At 51.6% G+C, this 26,600-nt stretch overlaps 10 protein-coding genes across 10 annotated transcripts; 8 read left to right on the forward strand and 2 right to left on the reverse strand.

Moving 5' to 3' along the window:
* Positions 1–201: 201 nt before the first annotated feature.
* Positions 202–953, reverse strand: VTN00DRAFT_2909 (uncharacterized protein; the record flags this gene model as incomplete). Its single annotated transcript, XM_069429167.1, has 4 exons — positions 202–321; positions 389–648; positions 833–859; positions 932–953. 4 exons carry the CDS (start codon positions 951–953, stop codon positions 202–204), a joined length of 429 nt encoding a protein of 142 aa, XP_069283321.1.
* Positions 954–2,092: 1,139 nt separating this feature from the next.
* On the reverse strand, positions 2,093–3,030 carry VTN00DRAFT_2910 (uncharacterized protein; the record flags this gene model as incomplete). The annotated part of the gene is made up of 4 exons (XM_069429169.1): positions 2,093–2,129; positions 2,182–2,552; positions 2,620–2,933; positions 2,991–3,030. The coding sequence occupies 4 exons, from the start codon at positions 3,028–3,030 to the stop codon at positions 2,093–2,095; spliced, it is 762 nt and encodes a 253-aa protein (XP_069283322.1).
* Positions 3,031–4,262: 1,232 nt separating this feature from the next.
* Positions 4,263–5,715, forward strand: VTN00DRAFT_2911 (uncharacterized protein; the record flags this gene model as incomplete). Its single annotated transcript, XM_069429170.1, has 2 exons — positions 4,263–4,753; positions 4,860–5,715. 2 exons carry the CDS (start codon positions 4,263–4,265, stop codon positions 5,713–5,715), a joined length of 1,347 nt encoding a protein of 448 aa, XP_069283323.1.
* A 575-nt stretch (positions 5,716–6,290) lies between these two features.
* VTN00DRAFT_2912 (uncharacterized protein) lies at positions 6,291–7,460 on the forward strand (the record flags this gene model as incomplete). Its single annotated transcript, XM_069429171.1, has 3 exons — positions 6,291–6,420; positions 6,481–7,100; positions 7,182–7,460. The coding sequence occupies 3 exons, from the start codon at positions 6,291–6,293 to the stop codon at positions 7,458–7,460; spliced, it is 1,029 nt and encodes a 342-aa protein (XP_069283324.1).
* A 3,028-nt stretch (positions 7,461–10,488) lies between these two features.
* Positions 10,489–13,953, forward strand: VTN00DRAFT_2913 (uncharacterized protein; the record flags this gene model as incomplete). Its single annotated transcript, XM_069429172.1, has 4 exons — positions 10,489–10,500; positions 10,570–12,321; positions 12,386–12,673; positions 12,730–13,953. 4 exons carry the CDS (start codon positions 10,489–10,491, stop codon positions 13,951–13,953), a joined length of 3,276 nt encoding a protein of 1,091 aa, XP_069283325.1.
* Positions 13,954–14,967: 1,014 nt separating this feature from the next.
* VTN00DRAFT_2914 (uncharacterized protein) lies at positions 14,968–15,388 on the forward strand (the record flags this gene model as incomplete). Its single annotated transcript, XM_069429173.1, has 2 exons — positions 14,968–15,125; positions 15,181–15,388. The coding sequence occupies 2 exons, from the start codon at positions 14,968–14,970 to the stop codon at positions 15,386–15,388; spliced, it is 366 nt and encodes a 121-aa protein (XP_069283326.1).
* A 1,770-nt stretch (positions 15,389–17,158) lies between these two features.
* VTN00DRAFT_2915 (uncharacterized protein) lies at positions 17,159–18,493 on the forward strand (the record flags this gene model as incomplete). Its single annotated transcript, XM_069429174.1, has 4 exons — positions 17,159–17,298; positions 17,354–17,924; positions 18,024–18,307; positions 18,394–18,493. 4 exons carry the CDS (start codon positions 17,159–17,161, stop codon positions 18,491–18,493), a joined length of 1,095 nt encoding a protein of 364 aa, XP_069283327.1.
* A 1,399-nt stretch (positions 18,494–19,892) lies between these two features.
* On the forward strand, positions 19,893–20,621 carry VTN00DRAFT_2916 (uncharacterized protein; the record flags this gene model as incomplete). The annotated part of the gene is made up of 2 exons (XM_069429175.1): positions 19,893–20,277; positions 20,398–20,621. 2 exons carry the CDS (start codon positions 19,893–19,895, stop codon positions 20,619–20,621), a joined length of 609 nt encoding a protein of 202 aa, XP_069283328.1.
* A 1,699-nt stretch (positions 20,622–22,320) lies between these two features.
* Positions 22,321–23,214, forward strand: VTN00DRAFT_2917 (uncharacterized protein; the record flags this gene model as incomplete). Its single annotated transcript, XM_069429176.1, has 2 exons — positions 22,321–22,380; positions 22,798–23,214. The coding sequence occupies 2 exons, from the start codon at positions 22,321–22,323 to the stop codon at positions 23,212–23,214; spliced, it is 477 nt and encodes a 158-aa protein (XP_069283329.1).
* Positions 23,215–24,084: 870 nt separating this feature from the next.
* On the forward strand, positions 24,085–26,570 carry VTN00DRAFT_2918 (uncharacterized protein; the record flags this gene model as incomplete). The annotated part of the gene is made up of 6 exons (XM_069429177.1): positions 24,085–24,399; positions 24,458–24,683; positions 24,735–25,150; positions 25,202–25,366; positions 25,421–25,595; positions 25,648–26,570. The coding sequence occupies 6 exons, from the start codon at positions 24,085–24,087 to the stop codon at positions 26,568–26,570; spliced, it is 2,220 nt and encodes a 739-aa protein (XP_069283330.1).
* Between the last annotated feature and the right edge of the window lie 30 nt (positions 26,571–26,600).

Genomic DNA, 26,600 nt, shown 5'->3' on the forward strand with positions numbered 1-26,600 from the left:
ATTATTCATGCATTAAGATGCCCCCGAAGTGTGATGCATCGAATCGAAAGGACCTGCCCATCTTCCTGCATCAAATGATGACAGCGCATCACACCGGCCATTCCATGAGAACTCCAAAAGACCTCCAAAACTCCTAAAGCCCCATTCGCTATGACCAGCATATTCAGCATAACACTATTGTGGAATTGCTCAGCCGAAACGTCATTCCGGAGCGGCGTTGTACTTCTCCGTTGCGGAACGGAAGAGTTCCTGTTGCTGTCGCAGAAGCTCTTCCTCCGACAATCCGCTTTGTTCCATCTTGCTTTGCTTTTTCTCGCGCGTCTGGATTGGGATGTAATCAGCAAATGCACTCTTCGCAAGCGTACCGAAGCGACGGGTAAGAGCGTACTTTCAACTGTTCCTTGTGTTCTTCTGCGACGGCGAGCACGTCAGGGACGTAGTCGCCGAATCCAAGGTCGCGCAGCGCTTTCTCCACGTGTTCGCATGCGATCGTTTTCTTAGCTTCCTTCTCGCTGATGTCGTTGGCCTCTGAGGAGATGAGGGTAATGAACTCGACACAGCATTCCATCAATAGGTCGCGCGCATCTTTGGCGAAGGTCTGACCGGACGAGGGTGGAAGTATCTCGGTAATGATTTTTTGCACCGTTGCTTGACAGGTCTCAATTAGCCTAGCCCCACGCTACATATATGTAAACGCGACCATAGCATCAATAAAAGCAGGGATATAGAAGGGAAGTGAAGAGGAGCTGAAGCGAAATGCAGATGCAAGAGGCGCGCAACAAACAAGCATAAGGTGAGGATGAGAATACGTGTAGATTCCCACTCGACCTACCTTTGGGAAGCGACAGATCATCGTTCGCTACATAGGTAACCATTGTAAGCTTTGGACCGCGTAGATAGTCAAGCGACAGGGTCAAACGTGTAGACTTACAACTGAATTCTCTATCCGACATGATGGATTATATATTATATGAAAGATCGTGTGGTGAACTAGGAGGGATTTTCCATTCACTGTCGACTGCGAAAAAGCCGTAGCAAAGTATATTGAGGAGGCTCCCGATAACTTCAGCCTCCTGCGTGGGGCTGGCCGAGGGAGCTTTCCTCTTAAATACAGCTTGTGACGCGCCCGCGTGGCCGGAATGGCAGAACTTGTCTCCCGTCGGGCTCCACTCTCCGGCCACCTTAGGTGCACCACCTTTTTTTTCTCGCCTCGAGATTTTCTCTTTTTCTTCCTTTCATGCCAACCAACAATGAACATTTCCGCTTCTAAACCCAAACTTATCGTCGCAAGGCTTCATGATGCCTCACATACTGGCTCATGGAAAGTACCGATGAGTCGCCCTCAACTAACACTGTAATGGTACGTTCGCACTTGCTATTCTCTTTTCCCTATTACCATGATGAACAACAGTGTCGCCCCTAGCATACCAACGAGCGAAGCTCCAGTGGTGATTACCTGTCCTAAGCCAAACGGACTATCTGAATTCCATTCTTCTGTCACTCTTATGTTTATCACTCAGCTGTCCAAGTCCATCGCTGACATTCTTGAAGAGCTCCAGGTCGTAATCGAGACCTTGCGGTCACCTACAGGGTCATGCTTTCGGTCATCTCCCGACTCGTGATCTCATCATGATAATGTATGTCACGGTAGAGTATGCCAGATGGCTCTCCTTGACACATGATGTTCAGCATATAATGTACTATCAAATTCGGATCATCAGATGACCGAAAAACTCTCTTTCTGAAGCTGTCAAGGATTGGGCTATCTTTTCTTGTTATTCCGACAGGTGCTGTCAAGAGCAGCAGCTGACTGGAGGACAGTACAGGTCTACGGCTGTCTGTCTATCCATCGTAGCAAAATCACAAGGTACGCTTACTTTTTCTTCTGGTTCTCCCAACAGACAGATGATGAACACCAATACATTCCATGCTAAGTATGAAGATGCCTCTGGCATCTAATGCTTAACACATGTATTTGCTTTTCATCTTTCGGCTGATGTCTACTCTAATCTTTGCACTGACGTGCCGCCGCTCTTCTGGGGATATTAGATGCTGACATGAAATACATAGGTACCTTGGTAGTTACTACAAATCACGCCTGGAAAGCTTCCAGTTCTTTGTCATTCCAGCTGTCTTTTGTTAGTATGGTCATGCAAAGCTGGCACTGGGATGTGAACTTACGAAAGGAACCGGCCGCTCAGGGACTTGGGTGCATCCAGCACAAGATTTGCGAGTACGCCGCCAGCCTGCTCGGGCTTCACAAGCTTGCCGTCCTTGTATGCGTTAAGGAATTTTGCAAGGACCTGAGGCTCCAGGTTCTTGAGATGGTCCTCTCGTAGTTCCCGTTGCATCTCGGTGTCGACCATTCCCGGTCTGATTGCTACGGATGTCACATCCGGTTCCTCCTCGCCCAATGTTAAGGCAAGGTGGTTCATAGCAGCCTTTGTGGCGCCGTACAAACCCCATCCCCTGTAGGCTGACACTGCGGCACCTGACGAGGTGAAGACAATTTTCCCCTTTGCTTCTCGCAGGGAAGGGAGAGCTGCTTTGACCTATAATGTAGTTTTCCTTTTGTTAGCGTGCAGTCAGAATGATAGTTTCAATCGAAAGACTACTTACGAAAGCGACAAGACTGATAAAGTTGACATCGAAGCCCTGCTTCCACTGCTCTGGATCGGCGTCGGCGATCTTGCCGACTTGCCCAAGGACCCCGTGGTTGAGAACCAGACCGTCCAACCGGCCAAAGGACGCAAGTGCCAGTTCGACGGCCTTCTGACCAAATGACATGTCTGCTAGGTCTCCGCTCAGCACTTCTACTCGGCTACCGTACTGCTCCTTGAGCTTCTGCAGGGGTTCCCGACTGCGGGCCAGGACGACCACATTGTTCGACTGCGGGGCCTTGAGCAGGTACTGTGCGACATGCCAGCCGATTCCTAAGAAATGTAAGCAGTCTGCTCTGGTTTTGACCACTATGCCATATCTCTACTCACCTCTCGAGGCACCGGTAACAATGATTGTCTTGCCACCCATCTTGATTCAACTCTGTGTCTCTATCGTCAGTTTGTTAGTAGCAGTTTGGAACGAAGTGAAAAATGTGCAGATGTGAACGTCAGCGTAAACCGAACATGTGCGTGAAATCTTCCATAAGTTTCCCAACCATGAGAATCTCTGCCTGTCTTGTCTTTCCGTGGACCCAGCTTACGTAGAAGACATCTCCTGTCCTGTAATACAACTGCAACACCGCAGCAATAGAAGCAGAGCGTACGCTGACGCTGGAAGAAAATAGCAACATCTTCCCTGATTGGACACAACATGCGGCAGGGATAAATGTTCCAGGACCGGGACAGAAGCAGAAAAACCAGATATAGAAATAGAGACCAAACTTATCTTAATCCGTCATGGCCATTGGGATAGACAATATCATGTAGCTCTTCATGGCATATTTCCCCCCCATCCGTAATCAATTGATATAACAAAATCCCACCATGGTGCGCAACAATGTCAAAAAGAAAGGGAAACAAAGAGAGAAAAGAGAGACATTCAATACATACCGAGATAAAATTGATATAGAATCCCCGATATCAATAAAAATTGAATTGAACCTTCAACGGGACTGAGGTCGAATAATAACCCCCGTCAGCGGAACTCTAAGTAAGTAAGAAGGTTTTTGCGTCCCAGAAGATCACCTCGATAGCTGTTCCTACGAAGGAAGGGAAAAAGGCCGAGTCTCGGCCCGGGGACCCCTCCTTTCCTCCCCTCCCCTCGCTTACATCATCATGCGCTCAACGCGCAGGGTCCCGGCCGAAGGCCGCTTAATGTTTTGCCGAACCGAGTTGGCGGGGGAGGGATGCAGGATGGAACACAGCGGATGGGAGCTCAATAAGATACAGATACGATATTGCTTGCGGTTGATTAAGGTACAATTTGAGATACATTAGTTACGGGCAGTCAAAGCATTAATTTCCCCTGTGGCTGGGGCAGCTTTGGGGGGCCTTGGTTTCATCCTTGCCTACATTACGCCCCTGTGCGTGACATTGGAGTTGCTTCTACATGTCCCTTATCTTAAAGTACATGTGCAGCCGTTCTGTGCTCTCTGGTTTCGATCACCGTTGGATGCAAATGCCTAGCTGCTGACTGCCCACCTTCATGAAACAGCCTGCAGTGGCTTTCTGACTATTTTGAATCTCATGTTATCGGCCTTTTGAGTGCTCTATATTGACTGCTGTTGGTTTCGTTCCATTTACAATATCTACACGTTCGATATGTCGACCGTAATACTCGGCGGAGGGATCATTGGCTCCTCAATAGCCTACTATCTTACACGCGATTCGTCTCCCCGCAAGAATGAGGAGGTTCACATCATCGAATCCTCCTCCCAGCTCTTCAGCGCCGCATCAGGTTACGCAGCCGGCTTTCTCGCGAAAAACTGGTTCGCGTCCTCCGTCGCGCCTCTGGGAGCCTTGTCATTCAACCTGCATCATGAGCTGGCTGCTGAGAATGGCGGCGCAGAGAAGTGGGGGTACATGAAGAGTACGGCGCTCAGTCTGGATGTCAGCGATGCGCCGGGGCGCACCGGTCTGAGGGGGGCCCGTGGCGACGACTGGCTGCGGCAGGGCACGAGCAGGGCAGAGGCTGCGGCGAAGATCGAGAATCCGTCTTTGACCCTTCTTCAGAACGAGGCTCCGGCTTGGTTGACGAAGCAGAGGGGCGGGAGGGTTGAGAATATCAGCCATGGGGAGACGGCTGCTCAGGTGTTAGTTCTATCTGTCCCAGATATTTCTCTGTTTTCGATCAATCACACTATAAGTCCCATTTATGTTGAGCGTCTGTAATGTGCATCTGGCTAATCATAATTCCAGAGACCCTCCCAGGCTCTGTAGATTTCTCATGGACACTGCCACCTCTAGAGGTGTCAAGCTCCATCATCCAGCACAAGCAACGTCTATTATTACCGATCCGGTGACAGGTACTCTCAATGGCATCAAGATCCAGGACTTGAACACCAAGACCGAATTTATCATTCCCTGCAGGAACCTTGTCATCTGCGCCGGGCCCTGGACTGCGCAAGTCTTCAAGACCCTCTTCCCCTCATCGGGCGCTCGTATCCCGATTTCCCAACTGGCAGGCTACTCTCTTCTACTCCGTTCTCCGCGACATACAGTCGACCAAGAACGCGAGACGTACGGCGGCCGAAGCCACGCCGTCTTCACGACGTATCCGCCATCATGCGGATTCAGCCCCGAGATCTTCTCCCGCCACGGCGCGGAGATCTACATCGCGGGCCTGAACAGCACGCAGATCCCGCTTCCCGCGAGAGCGGAGGAGTCCCCAGCGGCCATGCAGAAGGAGCAGATCGATGAACTGAAAAAGGTTGCTGTCCGTCTACTGGGGAAGCCCGCGGAAGGAAGAGTAGAGTCGTCAGAGGACGTACCGAACATGGATGACCTGGAAGTTGTGCGAGAGGCACTGTGTTTCCGTCCCGTGACGAACAGAGGGACTCCGATCGTCTCGCGGGTCAGAGATGACTTGCTAGGTGGGGACGTGAAAACTGAATTTGAGGATGGTCCTGTCGAGGGGAGAAGGAATGGTGGCGTCTTCATTGCCTCGGGACATGGACCCTGGGGGATCTCGCTGTCGCTGGGAACTGGCAAGGTTGTTGCGGAGATGATTGACGGTGTCGAGACCTCCGCAGATATCACTGGGTTGGGGGTCTGAAATAAAGACGGTACGAGAGAAATAGATTTCACGTATGTGGTAGCCAAGCTTGCACTGGTTTGAACGAGATATTCACCTTTGCTGGTAATACGCGCGTAGACATCCTCTTTTATGAATTGACATGTTTGAACCATGCATTTCTTTGAAATCAAAGCCTAAGTTAATGCTCGGCACCGGAATCAGGCTATTAGCGAAGTAATGACTTCTTCCATCATTTCCAAGGGTCTATATCTTTGTATTATCCTAAATAAGCACCTGATAACCAAGCCCAAGACACATTATGTAAGTTTTAATATCAGTTGCAGTTTATACGATAGTAAAGCATGGACGTGGTGGATATGGGTCTACTCAGTATAAGCGCTGTAGACAAAAGGCACTCTTGGCACCCATTTACGCGGGTCGCGTCCACCAGCTCCGTCGCGTCGACTAACAAAGGCACGAAGTAGCAACAAGCAATTCTCCCGCGATAACCTTAAAAAACGACCGTTTTCTCAACTCCTACGATACCAAAAGTGCCAGAAGGAGCCTAGACATTACTATAATCTAAGTTATCCTTGTCTGTGTCGTTATCCACAATGCCCCGCGACCTGGACGAGGACGGCTACAATGATAGCAACCGCGCGTTTCTGCAGGCATTCATGGCCCGCTCGACCATGACTTTTGAAGAGGCAAAACCTGTGCTGGCGGCCATATTTTCAGTCCACGGTGCCGTCCTCTATGACCTGTGAAAGTTTTCTGAAACGACATGCTGACAGCTGGAAACAGAGGGCCGCGCAGTCCTCCCCGAAGACGTCACGCAAGCCGACCTCTCCTCCTACATCGCCGCCGCAAACACCGCCATCTCCCCATTTGACCTCGAGATCCGAAGCACCATGCACCAATTACCTAAAGGAGGAGACCAGAATGGCGGTGGAACAGATCGCGTCTACGCCCTCGTCAACACGACCAGCGACCCGCTCACGCAGCTCGCGACGACATATACCGCGGATGAGATCGCGTTCGTGAAGCGCGTCCTGGACGCCATGTTCGACACCTATAACACGCGACGGTCCGAGGCAATGGTGGTCTCGGCGATGCAGGCGATGCAGCTCGCAAAGGCCTCTTCCGGAGATGCGAACCGTCGGGAGTCGAGCGGCGCGGCTACGCAGCAGACTCAGGGAGGGGCGGCGCAGTCACTGACCATGACGCAGGCGGAGAGCGTCATGAATCGGCTGGTGGATGAGGGATGGTTCGAGAAGAGCAGGAAGGGGTTCTACAGCCTGAGTCCGCGGGCGCTGATGGAGCTGAGGGGCTGGCTGGTTGCGACGTATAATGATGAAGATGAGGATGGGCGAAGGGCTAACAGGATCAAGTTCTGTGCGGCGTGTAAGGACATTATTACGATGGTGAGTTTTACTGTCTCTTTGCGAATTCCACGATGGTTCAAGAGAAAATAGATTTGGCTGATATTGATTGTTATTGAACAGGGCCAACGCTGCGCCAACCGTGGCTGTCCCGGCCGGCTCCATGACATCTGTATCCGCAACTTCTTCCGGATGCAACAAGCTGAGAAGTGCCCCGTCTGCAAGGCCCCTTGGCCCGGAGATAAATTCGTCGGCGAGAGAGCCATAACCACAACGGAGCGGTGCATGCAGGGGAAGCGGCGGAGCGGAAATACCCAGCGGGACAGTGGCGTCGGGCCCAGCGCGCGGAATGTCGAAGAAAATGATGCGGATGAAGGCGAGGACCTGTATGGTGCTGGCTAAGCGTGCGTTTGCTTGGGGAAGAGATGATAGATTTTCACGATATTTTTCTCTGGCCGCGGTGATCTTCCGTGCATTGCATGTTGCAAACGACCTGTTTGCTCCCGCATTTACGCGGCTGTTCGAGGCAGATGCAGATCGGGGATCCCATAGCCCGACTCCAGGTCGAGCAACTGCACACGCCGTGCCGCACGAAAGGTCTCCTTCAGCTGCTCCACCACTGAGATGAGTTAGGAATGCCTGTGGGTGATCTTGGGACCGCCATCAGCTTGTCGCCGGCCCAAGAGCATCTCCACACACTTCACCTTGGGCATCTCTGCTGAACCACCTACCTAAGATATGTCCACCCTGATGCTACTAGCATTAATGACCCCTCATATTGGTGCCTCTATACAATAAGATCTACACTGTTTCTCAGCTGCCTTTAGCCCTCCACTGCCTGCAGATTCTCATGCATCTTGCTGGTATTGTAGGTGGGGTGGCTGGGCAGGCTCCCGACTCTCCCTCATTCCGACCAGGTTCTGCCGAAGCCGAGGATTCAGAGGGCATTTAATTTAGCCAGAAGGGGTTCGGCATCATGTAAATAGTTCAATCAACTTCTTTCTTTCATTCATAGACAATACAGAATGATTACTTCTCTCAGACCATGAAACAGGCAGTAGGTTATCTTCGCTAGTGCGAGTGAATGCAACTAGAACTTCCCTTCGCTTAACGCCGTGTTCTGGGCGTAACCTGCATTATAACTTCCTATGGCAGTGAACCAGCGCAGCTCAATGCGCACATTCACAGAGACCCGCAGATCTTCTTGGTTTCATGAGTCATATAACATTGTTAACTGACTTGCCGGAAAAGCCTGACAGAGGCCATAGCCATTACTATATATTCCAGGTTCAGAACCATGTAACAAGAGATTTGTTTGACAATCCAAACAAAATACCTATCTAAATAACCATCCTCCAGTTCTTCATGCAATTAGGGCTCCATTTATCTTCCCAGTCCAGCCTTCCCTTGACGTATTACCTGTCAACAATGTTTACAATAGCGAGTCGTAAACGTGGAAGGAATGTTTTTTATAGGCTGGCTAATTTTAAATTTTATCTCTCTTCTGTATTGTATTGCCAAATGTGTTCGTTTCTGTATTCTCCTAGATTGGACGGCCCGATATTAGGTGGACGCACAATCCTACAGTACATACGATGGTGGCAAGTCTGAGGGTAGGTTGCCAATCCATGATTCTTTTCTTGCTGCTGGGACGTTGCTGTAGAAGAGATCCAATTACCTGGTAATTGATGTGCCGGCGACAAATGTACTGTACATAGGGTCAGGTATGTACTTCGGAGTACGTAAAAAGAAAGTCTTATACAGTTCTTTGATAAAAGCAGTCAACCGAGCCGGGATCATTATCCTCTGGGACAGTATCTATCTTGTTATTCTCTTGCACACTTAGATGAATAGCACTCATACAAGACTCCAATCCTTCCAATACTTTAATAGACCGGCGTGAAGAAAGACAGTTGGAGTTGATGTTGAATTGTATGATTGCCTGCAAGAAAACGGAGCGTTCATCTCGGCGAGCATAGATGGTTTCAGACCACTTCTTGGACAGGCAAAAGGGCTAGAATCGAAACACTGATAACTGGCAAGGGCATCCGCATGATCAATCATCCGGAATGGAGTGCTCCGTACAAATTATACAAAAGAGATCTCCAGGAGATGAATCGGGATGGAGGAACGCTTGGGACTGCCAAGGCCGGAAGAAATGAAATCGGCAGAACAAAGAAACAAGCCAAGATTCCTGCTGCACAAAATGACGCAGAGCGGCGGAGACTCTAGATTCAGATAATTTGACGAAGAGACATACTACTGTATGGAACTTGATATTCAGGCACAGTGCCTGGATGCGTACAGCAGCATATGCAGGGTGCAGGGGCCTAGCATAGCCGCAGCCCTAGCCCTGAGCCCTGAGCCCTGAACGCGGCACCAGCCGCCCAAAGTTAGCCGCTTGCATCACCGCCCACGCTTTTCATCTCGTGTCTCCCGCTTCTCTTCCGTTGCATCCACGATGATCATCATCTCCAAGAGTCCAATGGCACGTTACTTCACTGCTCAGGCCTTTCACCTGCCACAACGCCAACAACTTGAAGTGTCAATGATCAATCGGCTTACCGGGGAGTAGAGAAACAGCAGGTCCTCCCCGGTGGCCCATCGCGAACACGATACTACGATACTATTGAACGGCGAAGCACCGTCCGGACGAGCCAGGAGTCTTTGTACTGCCTTTTCCGGGCCTCCAGCGAGTCCAGCAGCAGCAATCATGCCGCCGGACATTTGTCGGTGAAATCTGTGGAGCCGGGTACTCCGGACCCCGTACATCTGCTCCCCGCCAAGCGGACTGGCTCGCTGGTGTCCATGGCGCTCGCTGCGCAGGGACGCAGGGAGCCGTGCGAGGCTCTTTTCGGCTTCCCTGGCTGCCGTCTCCGGGCCTCGCGTGGACATGCAACTTTCCCCGCAACGGTCGGGATGGGAACTTGGGATCTCTCTTGGCTCCCCACGATGTCTGCCGGCAGATTGTTCCTTTTGTCTTCCAAGAAATGGGTCCCCTTCCAGAACGTTCCTCCCATTCGTCCTCTCCCCTGTGGATATCTTGACGGACCTGACCTTTGTCTCTGAGAGGCAGGTCCTGACGACTGTCTGGGCGCTCGGTCCGCTGCTACCGTTAGCCCGTTAGCCCGCCGTGCTCTACGACGGTCTCGATCCTAGTTCCTGGATCGACAGCGGCAGGCACATGCAGTTACGGTACATAGCTTTCCCCAGTTCGAACCCGGGCGGCCGGATACTTAATGGGGGGACTATTGCATCGTTCCCCCCCTGTCTCTCGTTTTCTCCAGCCTTTCGTTGCTGAGTTGGGTGACGGGGTTGGTTCGGGTTCGATCGTTTCCAAAAGACGTTTGTTTTTCTGGATTAGTTGAGCTGGATGAGTGTCTGAGGTCATTACGCGAATTGACATCGTGAAGCCTGACTGCTTTGCAAAATGCAGCCCAAGGTCGGTTTCAAGGCTATTATTCATTTTGCTAGCTTCTACAAGCAAGTGGACTGACTCGCCTCGCGACAGCTTCTGGCAGGTAGCTTGCTGACATGCCTGCTGCACCTTTCAACAGCATCCGGCTTATCGCAGGATGCCCGCGTGGCCAAAATCCTGAGAGCATACACTGGACCGGACGCCCTGGAGAGGCGTGGCGGCAGCCATGGAAACTCGAGTAGCATCTACGAGACCAAGTTCCCCGGCGTCACCTGGGACCAGGACAACTGGCGCATCAAGACCACGACGCTCGACCAGGGTCACTACCAGTCCCGCGGTTCTATCGCGAACGGTTACCTTGGTATCAACGTTGCAAGCACCGGTCCCTTCTTCGAGCTTGATGTCCCGCTTTCCGGCGATGTGATTAACGGCTGGCCGCTCTACTCGAGACGGCAGACGTTCGCTACCATCAGTGGTTTCTTCGACTTACAGCCCGAACTGGACTCTACCAACTTCGAATGGTTGAACCAGTATGGCAGCGAGAGTGTCATCAGTGGTGTTCCGCACTGGAGTGGGCTGATCCTTGATTTGGGAGACGATACTTATCTGGATGCTACTGTCGACAACGAGACCATCTCTGACTACAGCTCGACCTACGACTACAAGGCGGGTCTTCTGTCCTGGTCGTATACGTGGACTCCCAAGAACGACAAAGGTTCCTTCAAAATTACGTATCGCCTATTTGCCCACAAGCTGCATGTCAACCAGGCCGTGGTGCGCATGGAGATCACGCCTACTACCCATACGGATGCCAAGGTTGTCAACGTGCTTGATGGTTATTCAGCTGTGCGTACCGACTTCCAGGGGTCGGGTCAGGAAGACGGTGCTATCTTCTCCGCTGTGAGCCCATGGGGCATTGGCGATGTGACCGCCTACATCTATGCCATCATGAGCGGTTCTGACGGTGCTGATATGTCTTCGCTTGCCATCGTCAACGATAAGCCATACATCCACTCGAATGAGTCGTCCATCGCGCAGTCCGTCGATGTCAGCTTCACTCCTGGGAGGACTGTCACCATTACCAAATTCGTCGGCGCCGCCTCGTCAGACGCTTTCCCGAAACCGCAAAAGACGGCCAAGGAGGCGGCCATGACTGCTCTGCGCAGCGGCTACGAGACGTTGCTCCGCTCGCATGTCTCTGAATGGGCTTCTGTCATGCCTGACTGGTCCGTCGACGACTTCACCTCCCCAGAGGATGGTACGCTTCCTTCGGACAATTACGTTGTCGAGTCCGCCATCACGGCTGTCACAAATCCGTACTACCTCCTCCAAAACACCGTAGGCAAGAACGCGATCCGTGAAGCCTCCAACGCCCCGCTCAATGAGAACAGTATGTCTGTGGGCGGTCTCACCTCGGACTCCTACGCTGGTCTCATCTTCTGGGACGCGGATATCTGGATGCAACCCGGTCTTGCGGCCTCGCATCCGGAAGCTGCTCAGTGCTTTACCAATTACCGCATTGCCAAGTACCCACAGGCCCTCTTGAACACGGACACTTCATTCGCCGGTTCCAAGAACAAGACAAGCTTCTCTGACTCGGCAGCGATCTACCCCTGGACCTCCGGCCGGTTTGGCAACTGCACGGGCACGGGTCCCTGCTGGGACTACCAGTATCATCTGAACGGTGACATCGGGCTGTCGTTGATCAACCAGTGGGTGGCAAGCGGAGACACAAAGACGTTCCGGGAGAGGATGTTCCCGATCTACGACTCGGTAGCGACACTGTACTCCAACCTGCTGGAGCGTAACGGAACCAAGTGGACGTTGACGAACATGACCGATCCTGTAAGTCTAGTCTTGCTGTGCTCCCGCTGCCGGATTTGGCCACAAGCTGACATCATTTCTTTAGGATGAATACGCCAACCACGTCAACGCGGGTGGTTACACAATGCCCATGATTGCGAAGACGCTGCTGAACGCCAACTCTTTCCGGCAGCAGTTCGGGCTCGAGCAGAACAGCACCTGGAATGAAATGGCGGCTAATGTGTTGGTCCTGCGTGAGGATGGTGTGACTCTTGAGTACACAACCATGAACGGAAGCGCGGTTGTCAAGCAGGCAGATGTCGTGTTGAATACATTCCCTCTGGATTACAATAATGACTACAGTGAGCAGAATGCGTTGACCGATTTGGATTACGTGAGTGGAGTCTATTTGGCCTCTCCTGTGAGGATTCATGCTGACAAGATATATAGTACGCCGGAAAGCAATCCCCTGATGGGCCTGCCATGACCTGGGCGATCTTCTCCATTGTGGCTAACGAGGTCTCGCCCTCCGGTTGCTCCGCGTATACATACGCCCAGTATTCCTACGATCCGTACATTCGTGCGCCATTCTTCCAGTTCTCCGAGCAGATCATCGATGACTCCACCGTCAACGGTGGTACGCACCCTGCGTATCCCTTCTTGACTGGCAACGGTGGTGCCAACCAGGTTGTCCTGTACGGATACCTTGGTCTGCGTCTGCTTCCAGACAACGTCATCCACATCGATCCGAACCTGCCACCGCAGATCCCGCACGTCAAGTACCGCACCTTCTACTGGCGCGGATGGCCCATCGCAGCGAGCTCCAACTACACGCACACCACGCTCCGCAGGGCTACCGAGGTGCCTAAGCTCGACACTGCTGACCCTCGGTTTGCGAATGTCTCGATCCCTGTGCATGTCGGGCCCGAGGCGAATGTGGCGGTCTATCGTCTGCCCGTAATTGGAACCCTGACCGTTCCGAACCGCCAGATCGCGTCTAAGAACACTGTCGCTGGCAATGTCGCCCAGTGCCGCCCTATCCAGTCCAAGACGGACTTTGAGCCAGGCCAGTTCCCAATTTCCGTCGTGGACGGTGCTACGTCGACCAAGTGGCAGCCCTCGTCCGCTGACGAAGTCAGCTCCGTGACGGTGTCTCTTCCCAAGTCCAAGGCCGGCACCCAGATCTCCGGCTTCTACTTCGATTGGGCCCAGGCGCCTCCTGTCAACGCCAGCGTGATCTTCCACAACGTCTCACTGGAAGACCCAGCCTCCATATACTCCTTCTCGTCCAACTCATCCACCTCCCGGTACTCGGTCGTCACTGCCCTACATAATATCCGCATCTCGGACCCGTACGACCCCGAGACCACGGACCTGGACAAGATCCAAGTTCCACGCGGCAACACCACCAACGTTACCCTGTCTGAACCTGTTCCTGCATCGCGTTTCGCAACGCTCCTCATCGCCGGAAACCAGGCTCTCAGCCCCGCCGAGGTGCAGGCCAAGAATGGAACGGGCGCTACCGTCGCCGAGTGGGCGATCCTGGAGGCCGGTCAGACGACGTCCACCGCCTCTAGTAGCTCTAGTAGCGTGCAGAATGTCAAATCCAGGGCTCTGAGGCCCGTGGTCGGGCGCTATGACCGTCGGTACTTGAAGGCAGGTCTTAGCAACTGAGCTAGCTGTCTATGAGGCATGAGCTTCGGGGGATGAAGAATGAGAATGAGGACGAGAATGAGGATTTCAGCAGATGATTGCCATGATCTCGCATGTACTGTACAATATATATATCAGATGAATTCTAAATTCACCAACTGTTCAGTTGTTTATTTTGTAAATCGACTCGGACCTGAGTACCTTTGGATTACCCCTTCCGGTTAGCTTTGCCTTTTATGGTATGATGCGCCTGTAACACCGCCCATGCGTCCCCGGCGATATATAAGAAGAAACGTCTCGCTGTTCCAACGATTTCAAATTTCAACTCCTTCTTTCTCTCCATTCTCCCTTCCTTATTCTGCACCCGCCCGGTCGCTTTCATGCACTCATCGTTCCTTTTCGCCCCTGTTACCCCCCATTTCCCTCTTTTTTTTTTTTCGATCGCAAATTGCGGCTGGGCCTCGTTTCCACTCGTCGACAGCTTACCCGTTCCGATATCGAGATGATGTGGAAACGTAATTGCAGGCTTGATTTTGGGTAAGTGGCCGTCTGCCTTGATGAGTGAGGTAGACGAGGTCTCTTGGTTGGTGTACTTCTACCGTTCTCATGCAGCTTGAGCGTCAGCGGTGACGAGACTGCAGGAAATATTGCGAATGTATACGAGCTTGGTGGGAGCCCTTTTTTACAGTTGAGTCCAAAGCGAACTGGGTGGGTGGCCATGGTTCGAACAGTAATATCCGGAATTGAGATCACGTCTTCTTCAACAGTAATACCTATCACAAGTGGATTCTGGCTAGTAGGCTTGAAAAGAAATTGGATTCTATCTTGATGTGTGTATATATTTCAGTTCTACGTTGCTCATGTGATTGCACGTGCAATGCATGACAGGTCACTTTGCATGAGGCTGTGGACAGTGATGCTAACCCCTCACCCCTCTCACTGTCTATCTTGTCATCCTATTTCCAATGGTCTACGGCACCGTCCATTTCTTGATTGTCAATATTTTTGTACATTGACTGAGAAGATCAACATTTGATGATGGTAGAAACTCCCCAATATCCGTCAAGACCCGCCCAGACCGAGGATCTCATTCGACGCCTAACAGGCTCCAACTGCGATCCGAAGGAGAAGAGAGCCTTAGAAGCACTGGCAATGAGCATGATCCGAATCTTCCAAAACCATACTGAATTGCAGTATGTGCCGGAGGCTGCCATGTTATCATCAATCACGACCAATGGACATTACCAGAGCCTCAAATTGGCGTTTGCCAACGCCATCATCAACGGCAGCGCCCGACGGCAATATCCTTGATCCAAAGCTGCTGACGAGTTTTGCTTACGTTCCTCGTCGCGCTCCAAGTACCCTGTCCGCGGAAACAGCCAAACTCGGGTCTGTGCTCGACCGTCTGCAAAAACGGCTGGAGAAAGCTGGACGTCAGGCTGAAGTGGAAACCTAGTATCGCCTAGTCTGCACACTGTCGACAGTCTTCAGACAGCATTCTTCAAGTTCTAGTATTGCAAGTAGAGGAAGCTGATTCAGATCATCTTAGGCGGAAAATCTTTGCCAGACAGTATTCTTCAAGCCCTGGTATTGCAATTGGAGGATGAGAAGTGGTATGTGAGAAGGTCTGCCATTTATGCTTTAGGCAGGTAGTCCTTGCCAGACAGCATTCTCCAAGCTCTGATGCAATTGGAGGATGCTAATTCAGATGTGAGAGTCTCAGCTATTGATGCCTTTGAAAGGCAATCCTCCTTGCCAGATAGCATTCTGCAAGCTCTGGTATCTCAATTGGGGGGGGGGAAGGGGGATGCCTATTCAAGTTCTCGAGCAGAAGGTATACTGGGGAAGCATGATGCTTTCTATTCTACTTTCTTCCAGACTTGGACCTGCCAGTTTTCCAGTCTTTATACAGAATATGAACTGAACGCAGCTTTGGCGAGCAGTTGAGTTTTTTCATACACGATGGGAGGATGCACATTGATATGCCAGACGGGCGAAGAGAAATCCCCTTATCTCCGAAAAAGGTTGATGATCTTCTGAACGCATTTCGGAACGAGGCTTTAGCTATGGGAAGTCTTATCTCGCCCTGTGTCTGGACAGATGACATCTCTTAAATTTGCCTTCTCCTGACGACCCTGACTCCAGGGTTCATGTGTCGGCGGACATGCACGAGACTTGGGAGTTGAACGAACTTGAATGTTCTGAGTGTGAGTCTTGCATCGTGCTGTAGGTAGGGTACTAGATAGAAGATAGAATTTCGGAGGCAGTTTCAGTTCAGTACCTAGTCCCTGCTGTGAACTTGTGTCTTCTCTCGACGTTTACTTTCTGTGGGCTGGGCATTCTGGTCTCTTTATCTGGGGAGAGAAGATAACTTTGATGGTCCTGACTGATCATGATTATCTGTTATCTTTTATCTGTTTGTTAACCTAACCTTAGATAATCAGGGACTACCGATACCTATAGTTATTTGTGCCAGAGTATACTAGTATTAATTCGATAAGGTAGAAAAGGAAATAATAAAACCTGCACCAAAACCAAGTTCCATGTTTCCGAGAACCGGCTACCGGATCGGGCCGTCTGGATACTACCTACCCCTTAATAGATTATGAATAAAGTTCCCGACTTTGTTGAACCTTTTGCGGGTCTTGGCGGATAGATTCAGGTCAGTTTTAAACAGTCTGGGGGTATACCTGGCCAGCCACGCGGTGCGGGGTTTTTGTCTCCGCGCTTCCAATTTCCGGGGCACGAACTTGCATGTAGTATTGCGCCCGGGGGGGGGGGGGGGGTGGTACCCAATTGCCACTGCTAAGCTTTTTTTTTGATCCGTTTTGTCATACGATCTATTGAGTTATGTATGTTGTGCTGCGTACAAAGCTCGTTTATTTGAAAGGGCGTTTGGGCTGTGATGTGGGCTGCTCGCCATCGTGATTATCCGTCTCTCATTCCCCGCAACTTGCCCCGGCTCATTTCTCCGCAATTTAGCCCATGCTGCCGTCTGCGGCTAATTCGCCGGTCTGAAGAATGTTAGTCTGCCTCTGCAAGGACAAGGAAAGAGGAAGAAGAGGAAGCGGGGTGCACGTGGAATATTATTAAAAAGACAGCCATAGCCATGGGTTAGGATAATGTGAGTTGATCGCTCTGTTTCAGTGGGCCTCTTTCACCTCAAGCCTCTGTGCCCATTGCAGCTGACAATACCTAGGTGCCTGTTGGATTAGCCAAGTTCAGAATGAAGCTGCTTGCCATTGCCTCCCTGGCTGCGAGCGTGTCTGCGCTGGGTTTTCCTTTCCCCAAGAAGGATAGAACATCATCGTTTGGGACGGCGTGGAATGTCAGGAAGTTCACCAACTTGATCACCTTTGGGGATAGGTTCGTACTACCAGTGTCATTGGATTTAGTTCCCATGCTGAACATCTCGCTATAGTTACACAGATGAAAACCGCCTTGGCTACTTCCTGGAGCACAATGGCCAGGCCCCTCCAGTGGGCACCGTCCTGCCAATGTCCTTCTCCACAGCCGGCGGAGGGATTACCTGGGGTCGCTGGGTCTCGATCTACTCCAAAGCCGAGTATTTTGACTATGCGGTCTCGGGGGCATTCTGCGACAACTCGTATGCCTTGAGGTACACCGGCAACGAAAACAGCCAGTTCCCCTTCCCGGACGTGATGGGGTACGAGATTCCCGCGTTCCTGGCCGAGACCAAGTATACCAACCCGAAGACGGGGTCCAACACCGTCTACGCCAACCGGCGGGCGGACAACACGGTGTACGCTCTCTGGATCGGCACCAATGACCTCGGCAACGGCGCGTTCTTGACCGACAGTAACTTCGCGGGGACGACGCTGACGAACTACACGCACTGCATATTCAAGGCGTTTGATGCGATGTACTCGGCTGGTGGTCGGAACTTTGTCCTGATGAACCTGGCGCCGTTGCAATTGAGCCCGCAGTATAATATCAACGGGACGGGGCCTAACCATTACTTTCCAGACAAGGTGGGTGATAATGTGTGTACAAGCAGCATCCTTTTTTTCTAACCACCCCAGACAACAATGACGAAATACCCACTGACTGATGAAAATTTTGGAATTCAGGGCAACGGCACCGAAGTCGGCTACAAGGTGCTCGAGTACACAACATTAGCCAACCGGCTATTCTCGTACCAAGTGCCATACGAACTGTACATCAATGACCGCTACCCCGGCGCCGCGTTCGCCATCTACGACGTCCACAGCCTCATCACCGACATCTTCAACAACCCTGTCATGTACCTCAACGGCACCAGCCCGTTGAACGTCACGGGGTACTACCACCACTGCGACATGAGCGGCAGCAACTGCTACAACCTGCCTGGGGCGGACCTGGACTCTTTTCTCTGGTAGGCGCATTCAATAATCCTGTCGCGTACTTTTCTTTCCCTCCCTTTATCCCTGGGCTGACTCGCATACTTTACATCTAAAACAGGTACGACGAACTGCACCCCAGCGAGCGAGTCGACCAGATCATCGCGGAGAACTTTATCGACATCGTCAAGGGCCACTCTAAGTATGCTACCTATTGGTAGGTAGCTAGGCTAGGTACTGATGCCATTTAACTTACCAAGCGGATATATATTTACTGGTCGTATAATAGTAAGCGTAAAGCATGAACAGTGGCCAAGAAGAAGCATGATATTATATAACCTAGAAAAGAAAAGAAAAGAAAATATAACACCGATAATATAATTACACCGCCTTGCGGAAATATTCAGAAAAGAAAAAGAGGCATTAGGTTCTCAGGATTGCACCATCTTGCATCATATTGAAGAGTACGTACGCCCTGTGTATAGGCTACTTCCCAATTTGTGCAATTCCAGTATGGGAATGGAACGTCCCCGCGGTCCCCGCCTAAATTTCTCCGACGCGGCGACGCTGCAACGGCGGACCTAAGACTTCTTAGGCGAGGGCTCGTTGGGTTTATCTTGAGGACAGAAAGCAAGAGAAAGAGATAGATGAATAGGCCGTTACTAGCAATGTTGCTATCAAGATTGCTATTTGAGTTGACCACGGGGTCCTAATCCCCATGGTTAAGGAGTGTCTTATATACATGCTGAGTTCTGCCCGGAAATACCTATCCGATGGATCATGACTATGGATCATGAGAATGGATCATGGAGGTGGATCGTAGACCTGGATCGTGAGAATGGATCGTGGACGATCCAGTATTGTCACATGACTTCCCCTCATCAGTGATCTCTAGGCTGTGCTGTAACAGACGCCACTTTTTTCTTTTTAGTCGTCTTACCCACCCGCCCACTTATGGGATATTAATACTATGTGGTAATCTACAGCCTATTATTATTATTATATTAATGTTGCTGCCTACAGAATACAGACAGAAACTATGATATTGTACTGCTTCTGTTCCTAGGTTAGAGAAGACAGTGCGACTGACTCGGCTTGTATACCGTACATGTACATGTACTACAGTGTACAGCACAGTAGTAGTAAGATTGCAACGCAACCATCAGCTGACCGAATACTGCATACGGCATGATGTGACAAGTCCAGCGGCTTTAGATAATAATCGTACTTTTACCGTTACCGTAGTTGGCGCGAGTGGCGCGACAAGAACAGAACAGGAAGAAAAAAGTGGAATCAGATCTGAGTCTGTGACATGCCGCGCGCACGCGATCTTGGCGAGTCACGTGTCAGGCGGGTGGACGAAAAAGAAAAGATCGAATTGATTTCGCCATTCGAAAAGTCTCCTTGACGTTGGATGTTAAGGATTTGTACATACAAGAAGAGTTGTATATATAAATACGAAACGCAGGGTGAGTGTTGGACTGCTTTGTCGTTTTTTTTTCTTTTCGTTAGGACTTTAACCGGTAACACCCGACTCTTTAGCTTGATACCTGGAAGAGATAGAAAAAAGATAAAAGAAAGAGGTATCAGAAAGAGAAAGAAAAGAAAAGAAAAGACACCATGGCCAGCACCAAGCCCAGCACCCTCAAACTCGAGCCCGCCACGGTCGAGGACATCCCCGACATCACCAACGTCTGGTACGCGGCCTTCTCGACGCCTGCCATGCTGGCCCTCTTCCCGGACACGCCCGCCGTGCGCCGGTGGTGGGAAGACGCGAACGAGAACGACCTCCTGAACAACCCGTTCCGGGTGTACCTCAAGGTCGTCGACACGGCCGCGGACAACCGGCTCGTCGCGTACGGCAAGTGGGTGCTCTCCATGCCGGACGAGGATGGTAGCCGGTTCCCGGCATGGCCGGCGGACTGCGATGCGAAGAAGAATGACGATTTCTTTGGGGCGTTGGCGAGGGAGAGGGAGAGGTTGTTGGGGGGGACGAAGAATTATTGTATGTTTCTTGTTTCTTTCTTCCCTTTTTTTTCCCTCTCAAATGATCTGGATGCCGAAAAGCCCTCCGTGGAAAGTATCATCAATGTATATATATATACCCATTACTAACGATCAACAGACCTCGACATGCTCGCCGTGCATCCCGACTACCAGGGTAAAGGGGCCGGTTCCCTGATCGTCAAATGGGGCTGCGACCGGGGCGACCAGGACGGCGTCGCGCTGTACATCGACGCCACCCCCGCGGGCGCCAGGCTGTACGAGAAGTTTGGCTTCGAGGACCGCAGCGACCCCAGGTACACCGCGGAGGGGATCGCCTCCATGGTGCGGGATGCGAGGAAGTGAGCTGAGCTGAGCTGCATATATATATAGCCCTTATGCCATAGTGGTATAAGAGTTTTTTTGTTTGTAAATAGATAGATGGCATGTTAGCTTTTGTTGGAAACGATATATATATTAGTACATACATACATACCTTGGTTTACGGCGATTATGGTGATTCTCATTTGTCATTTGCTGATCGAACTTTTCCTTGCTTTGCTCTTTGCTGCGATATATGGATGTGGAGGTAGTAGGTAGGGACGGAAGTTAACAGAGGCAGTAAAAACATGAAAAGGCATTAAATTAAGGTGTATAAGATTTCTGTCCTCAAAGCTCCCAATTTTTCAGGAAAGAAAAAAAGAAAAGAAAAAAAGAAAGAAAGAAAGAAGAAAAGGAAACGCAAGAAAAGAGCAGATAATCCATACCATCATACAAAACAACCATATCATATTTTTCAGGCAGATCCACGCAAATCATGCTCGCCATGTATTCAATACAGACAGAACCAGCCTTACAGTTTAAAGATTTTCCCCTTAAAGCAAGAAATGAGCAGGGAGGAACGAAACAAAAGGCGCTGGGAATGGAATCAATTGCGCCAATGTAGAGTACACAGTAAACATCTTTCTGCATTCCGTATTGGTCTCTTTATTCCATTCAACGGTCAACGGGGCGCAATTCCTAAAAAAGGAACAGCCATTGGTGTCGCTATCACCGTTTCCAAATGGAGCGATAGATGGATATATATATATATATAGATAGGCACTTAGGTAGTTGTAAACAAAATCCGTAAAATAGGTAAGGTCAGCTTAGTTAGGTAGGAAGAGGAGATTCAACTGTCAGACAGGAACAGCCAAAGCAAGAAGTGCGTTCTAGCACTAGGTAGTAAATGGTAAATCTTGTTTCGCTTCTTAGGGTCTTCTGATTATGTGGTGATTGCATAGTTATGGTTTTAAGATCACGAGAGAGAGAGGGATCTCTTTACAGGTCCACTGTGACAGAGATGAGTGAATGACCTTGAAACTATATTTTTCTGTAAGGAATTCACTGCAGTGTCATTATTAATAGATAAAAAAGGTTGACGATGCGAAGTACGCAGACATATACATACTTGGCCAGTTAAAATTACCTTTACTATAATAGTAGTAGCTGACTAGCTACTTGCCTAGGTGCGCTCATGTACAGACAGTCAGCTTACCGCGCAGGGAATTCGTACACTGCAGCAAGCAGAGATGAGACAGATCAGATAAACAACCAACATCCAATCGATTATCGCGCATGGATGTACGCGGTACTCAGCACGTACTACTCCCAAAGGAGTGACATCTGTCGCGAGTCCCTTTTCAGCCAGCGACCGCGACTAATAACAAGCATCCAAGGATGAATTAAGGTTCGAATGTGTAGTCTAGCAAGGAATATCGGAGGCTCGCTTAGAATAAGGCAAAACGCGATAAATTATAAATTAGTATGCGGAGCGATTTGCAGGCGATCAGCTTTGTACTGCACTGCTAGCTACGTGTGTATACGGAGTACGCGGTACGGAGTACAAGGTGCTCAGCGCTGCTACCTAGGGTAAGAGAGCTTTATCCGACGCGCCAAGGCCTGGAGAGTTGGGGTATTGCGTAGGCTGCATATGAGGTCCTGCGGAGTAAACGCCAATAAGAGCTCGTGTGATCGTCAGATGGCTTTGAAGTACTCCAATAAGTCAGCTGATAATCCAATATCCATGGAAGAAGCAAGCATGAACGTGACCATTCGAGGATGCACCGTGCAGCAGCCGAGCTCCGTCAGTCAAAACAAAACAAAACAAAACAAAACAATAATTGATGAATGCCCAGACAGGTATTCCTTGGCAGCGGTTAGAGCCCTGAGATCTATGGCGCGGTGATTCTTCGACATATCAAACTTTCCCAGGTGTAGGCTGTCAGCCAAGAGAGATTGATTGGATCGTGTGCTAATCACCCTGTATCACAGACGGCATAAATCCTCTCCACACCTAATAATATCGTTGCCTTCCGGAGGCGGATGTGGCGTGATGCATGGATGTAGCACAATGTATAGGAGGATGCAGACGAGATCTTGGCCGGCTTCCCCTCGCGCAGAAAGCGCATGATCGAGCTGCTAAGTATATTCACATGTCACCAATGGAGTGATCCCAAAGCAAGACTCCTAACAGAGCAGAAGCAGGGGATTTTCACGATAGAGAAACATCCTTGCCGGCAGTTCAACCGACGCCATCTCCGAGGGCCGTCGCCCGAAGGACTCGCGGGCCGTGGCGGAAGCGATCGTGGCCGAGAACAGCAGCGGTGTTGGCCGGCAGCAGCTAATGCCACGCGGCTCGGCCAATGTCCGGCGTACGGAAACGTCTCCTGACGTCGAGACCATCTCAACCCATCTTAACCCAACTGTCCGACATCACTTTAACCCTTCGCTTGCCAGACCAGACGGGGCCGTTGTGCGTCATAGACGACGCTTCTCCAGCCTGAGGCTATCGGGAAGAAGGTTCGGAAACAGGAACAGTAAACAAAACATGCGGGGACAGCGCGCATCTCTGCTCCAGACCGGCGTTATTACCAAGCAGCATGGCCTCGACCGCCTGTTCGACAGTCCGTCTAACTAAGCACCAACTGAGATGACACGGATTGGCAACCAAACAGGCCTGCTTTGTCGTTCTGGACATCTCTCGCCAAGCGGCTCCCCTTTGTCACCCTCAGCTCCAGCCCTCGGAGTCGTTGCCGTCCTGTGATGCTCTCCGAGCTGCGTCCCCTCGTCACTGCCAAGGCTCCGTTTCCTACACAGGTCAAGACCGTCCAGTTTCGAGCTCTCCGCTGCGGAGCAGGTCCAAAAGGTCGTTGCGTTGATGTCCTGCATCTGCTCCCCTTTTTTCGTCCGGAATCATCGGCTGTGTAGTAGTGTTCAGTAATGATCCAAACCTTAATGGACTGCGCAGACAGATCCCCTGCTGACTCCCGTCTTAGAAGGACCTGCACGCTTTGGGGAAATCCCCTGCTGTCGAGCTCCGGGATTTTTGATCAGCAGCTCGGGACCATGCAGGGGCCCTGGAGATGGCCAGAGCTGGAGAGGGGCGTCTGCGTCTGTGCTGGGAGAGAAAAAATCCATTGAGATCTCAGAGAATTCCCCTTATGCCGAACCACCTTGCGGCCTTCCATTCGTCCATGTCGAGTGACGGTGATGATGCTCTGTGGTGCTTCGAAGGTTCGACGGCCTGCGGTGCCACCCGGACCCATGTCGTGCCATGATCGTTGAGGCCTTGTTCATTTCCTGCGTCTCTCACTGGTTGCCCTTTGGTGCCTTCGTCCGGTGGGTATCCATATAGAGGGTCCTCTTGCATTCACTCGCAGCTACCTTAAATAAAGCTCAATCCACCCCCCCCGTCCCTCCGTGATCAGGAGCCTGCCCCTCAAAACTGTCCTTTCCCCTGCTTTCTTGTCTGTTTCTGGCCGTTTCAAGAACCACCAGGACTGGCAAGATGCGCGCAATTGGGCTTCTGCCGAGCATCATCGGCATTGCCGGTGCCGCCTGCCCTTACATGACAGGCGAGCTTCCCCGTTCCTTTGCAGAGAACCCTCATGACATTCACCGTCGCGCTGAGGGTGGTGGTGCCGCCGATGAGACGGAGAAGTTCCTGTCTCGGTTCTATCTGAACGACAATGACACCTTCATGACCTCCGATGTTGGAGGCCCAATTGCTGAACAGAACAGCCTCAGCGCTGGTGAGAGAGGTCCCACCCTGCTGGAGGACTTCATCTTCCGCCAGAAGATCCAGCACTTCGACCACGAGCGTGTAAGCTGATACTACTCAGCCCTTCTTGAGAAGAGAGTGGTGCTAAAACAGTCCTCAGGTGCCAGAACGTGCGGTTCATGCCCGAGGAGTAGGAGCGCACGGTGTGTTTACGTCCTACGGAAACTGGTCCAACATCACTGCCGCTTCTTTCCTGGCCGCTGAGGGCAAGGAAACTCCTGTTTTTGTCCGATTCTCCACTGTTGCAGGAAGCAGAGGCAGTGCGGACACGGCGCGTGATGTTCACGGTTTCGCGACCAGGTTCTACACGGATGAAGGAAACTTTGGTAGGCAGCATATCCTGCATCCCTCGAATATCTTGATCTGACAGCCCGCAGACATTGTCGGAAACAACATCCCTGTCTTCTTCATCCAGGATGCAATCCTCTTCCCCGACCTGATCCATGCCGTTAAGCCCAGCCCGGAGAACGAGATCCCTCAGGCCGCAACCGCCCACGACTCTGCTTGGGACTTCTTCAGTCAGCAGCCCAGCTCTCTGCACACCTTGTTCTGGGCTATGGCTGGTCACGGAATTCCTCGTTCCTTCAGAACCGTGGATGGCTTCGGTATCCACACTTTCCGCTTCGTGACGGACGACGGAGCTTCCAAGCTTGTCAAGTTCCACTGGAAGTCGCTGCAGGGCAAGGCTTCCCTGGTGTGGGAAGAGGCCCAGGCCGTGGCTGGAAAGAACGCGGACTACCACCGCCAGGACTTGTACAACGCGATCGAGGCCGGAAGATACCCTGAGTGGGAGGTAGGCTGTCCTCTCTCTGAATGTTACGAGTCATGTTGCTAAATGACCTAGCTTGGCGTGCAAATCATGGACGAGGAAGACCAGCTGCGGTTTGGCTTTGATGTGATGGACCCGACCAAGATCGTTCCCGAGGAGTACGTGCCAATCACGAAGCTGGGAAAGATGCAGCTCAACCGTAACCCTCTGAACTACTTCTCCGAGACCGAACAGATCATGGTTGGTCTGCCGCCATATTCGATTCAATTGATTCTAGATGTTGACTTGCCATAGTTCCAACCGGGCCACATTGTCCGTGGTATCGACTTTTCTGAAGACCCCTTGCTCCAGGGCCGTCTCTTCTCTTACCTTGACACCCAGCTCAACCGCCACGGAGGCCCCAACTTCGAACAGATCCCGATCAATCGGCCGCGCATTCCCATCCACAACAACAACCGTGACGGTGCCGGTAAGCTGAACCGTAGTCTTGTCCTCCTGCAACACATTCTAACAGCAGACAGCGCAAATGTACATCCCCCTGAACAAGGCGGCGTACAGCCCCAACACCCTGAACAACGGCTCCCCGAAGCAGGCAAACCAGACCGTCGGAAAGGGCTTCTTCACCACTCCTGGTCGCACTGCAAACGGCAAGCTTGTTCGCTCCGTCAGCTCCACCTTCGCCGATGTCTGGACCCAGCCTCGTCTGTTCTACAACTCTCTCGTCCCGGCGGAGCAGCAGTTCCTGATCAATGCGATCCGCTTCGAAACGGCCCACCTCAAGAGCTCCGTTGTAAAGAACAACGTCATCATCCAGCTCAACCGCGTGAGCAACAACCTTGCCAAGAGAGTCGCCAGGGCCATCGGTGTCGAGGAGCCTGAGCCCGACCCAACATTCTACCACAACAACAAGACCGCCAACGTCGCGGTGTTCGGCCAGCCGCTCGCCAGACTTGACGGCCTCCAGGTTGGTGTTCTCGCCTCCGTCGACAAGGCCGACTCGATCAAGCAGGCCGCCAGCCTGAAGGACAGCTTCGCCAAGGATAACGTCGACGTCATGGTCGTCGCGGAGCGCCTTGCTGACGGCGTCGACCTGACCTACTCCGCTGCTGATGCCGTCAACTTCGACGCCATCCTGGTCGCCAACGGCGCTGATGACCTCTTCACCCGCGACAGCTTCACCGCCAAGCCGTCCAACTCGAGCAGCGCCACTCTCTACCCCGCTGGTCGGCCTCTCCAGATCTTGGTCGACGGATTCCGCTTCGGAAAGCCCGTTGGCGCGTTTGGCAGCGGCGCCAAGGCGCTTGACGCGGCGGAGATCTCGACCAAGAGGGCGGGTGTGTACGTCGCGGACTCGACGAGCGATGACTTTGTCAAGGGCGTCAAGGACGGTCTGCGGACCTTCAAGTTCCTGGACCGGTTCGCTATCGATGAGGATGCGGAGTAAATAAAACCCTAATCAAACGAGAAGACCACT

Source organism: Thermoascus crustaceus (genome assembly GCF_041956765.1).
Source record: "Thermoascus crustaceus strain CBS 181.67 unplaced genomic scaffold VTN00scaffold_11, whole genome shotgun sequence".
Lineage (NCBI taxonomy): Eukaryota > Fungi > Ascomycota > Eurotiomycetes > Eurotiales > Thermoascaceae > Thermoascus > Thermoascus crustaceus.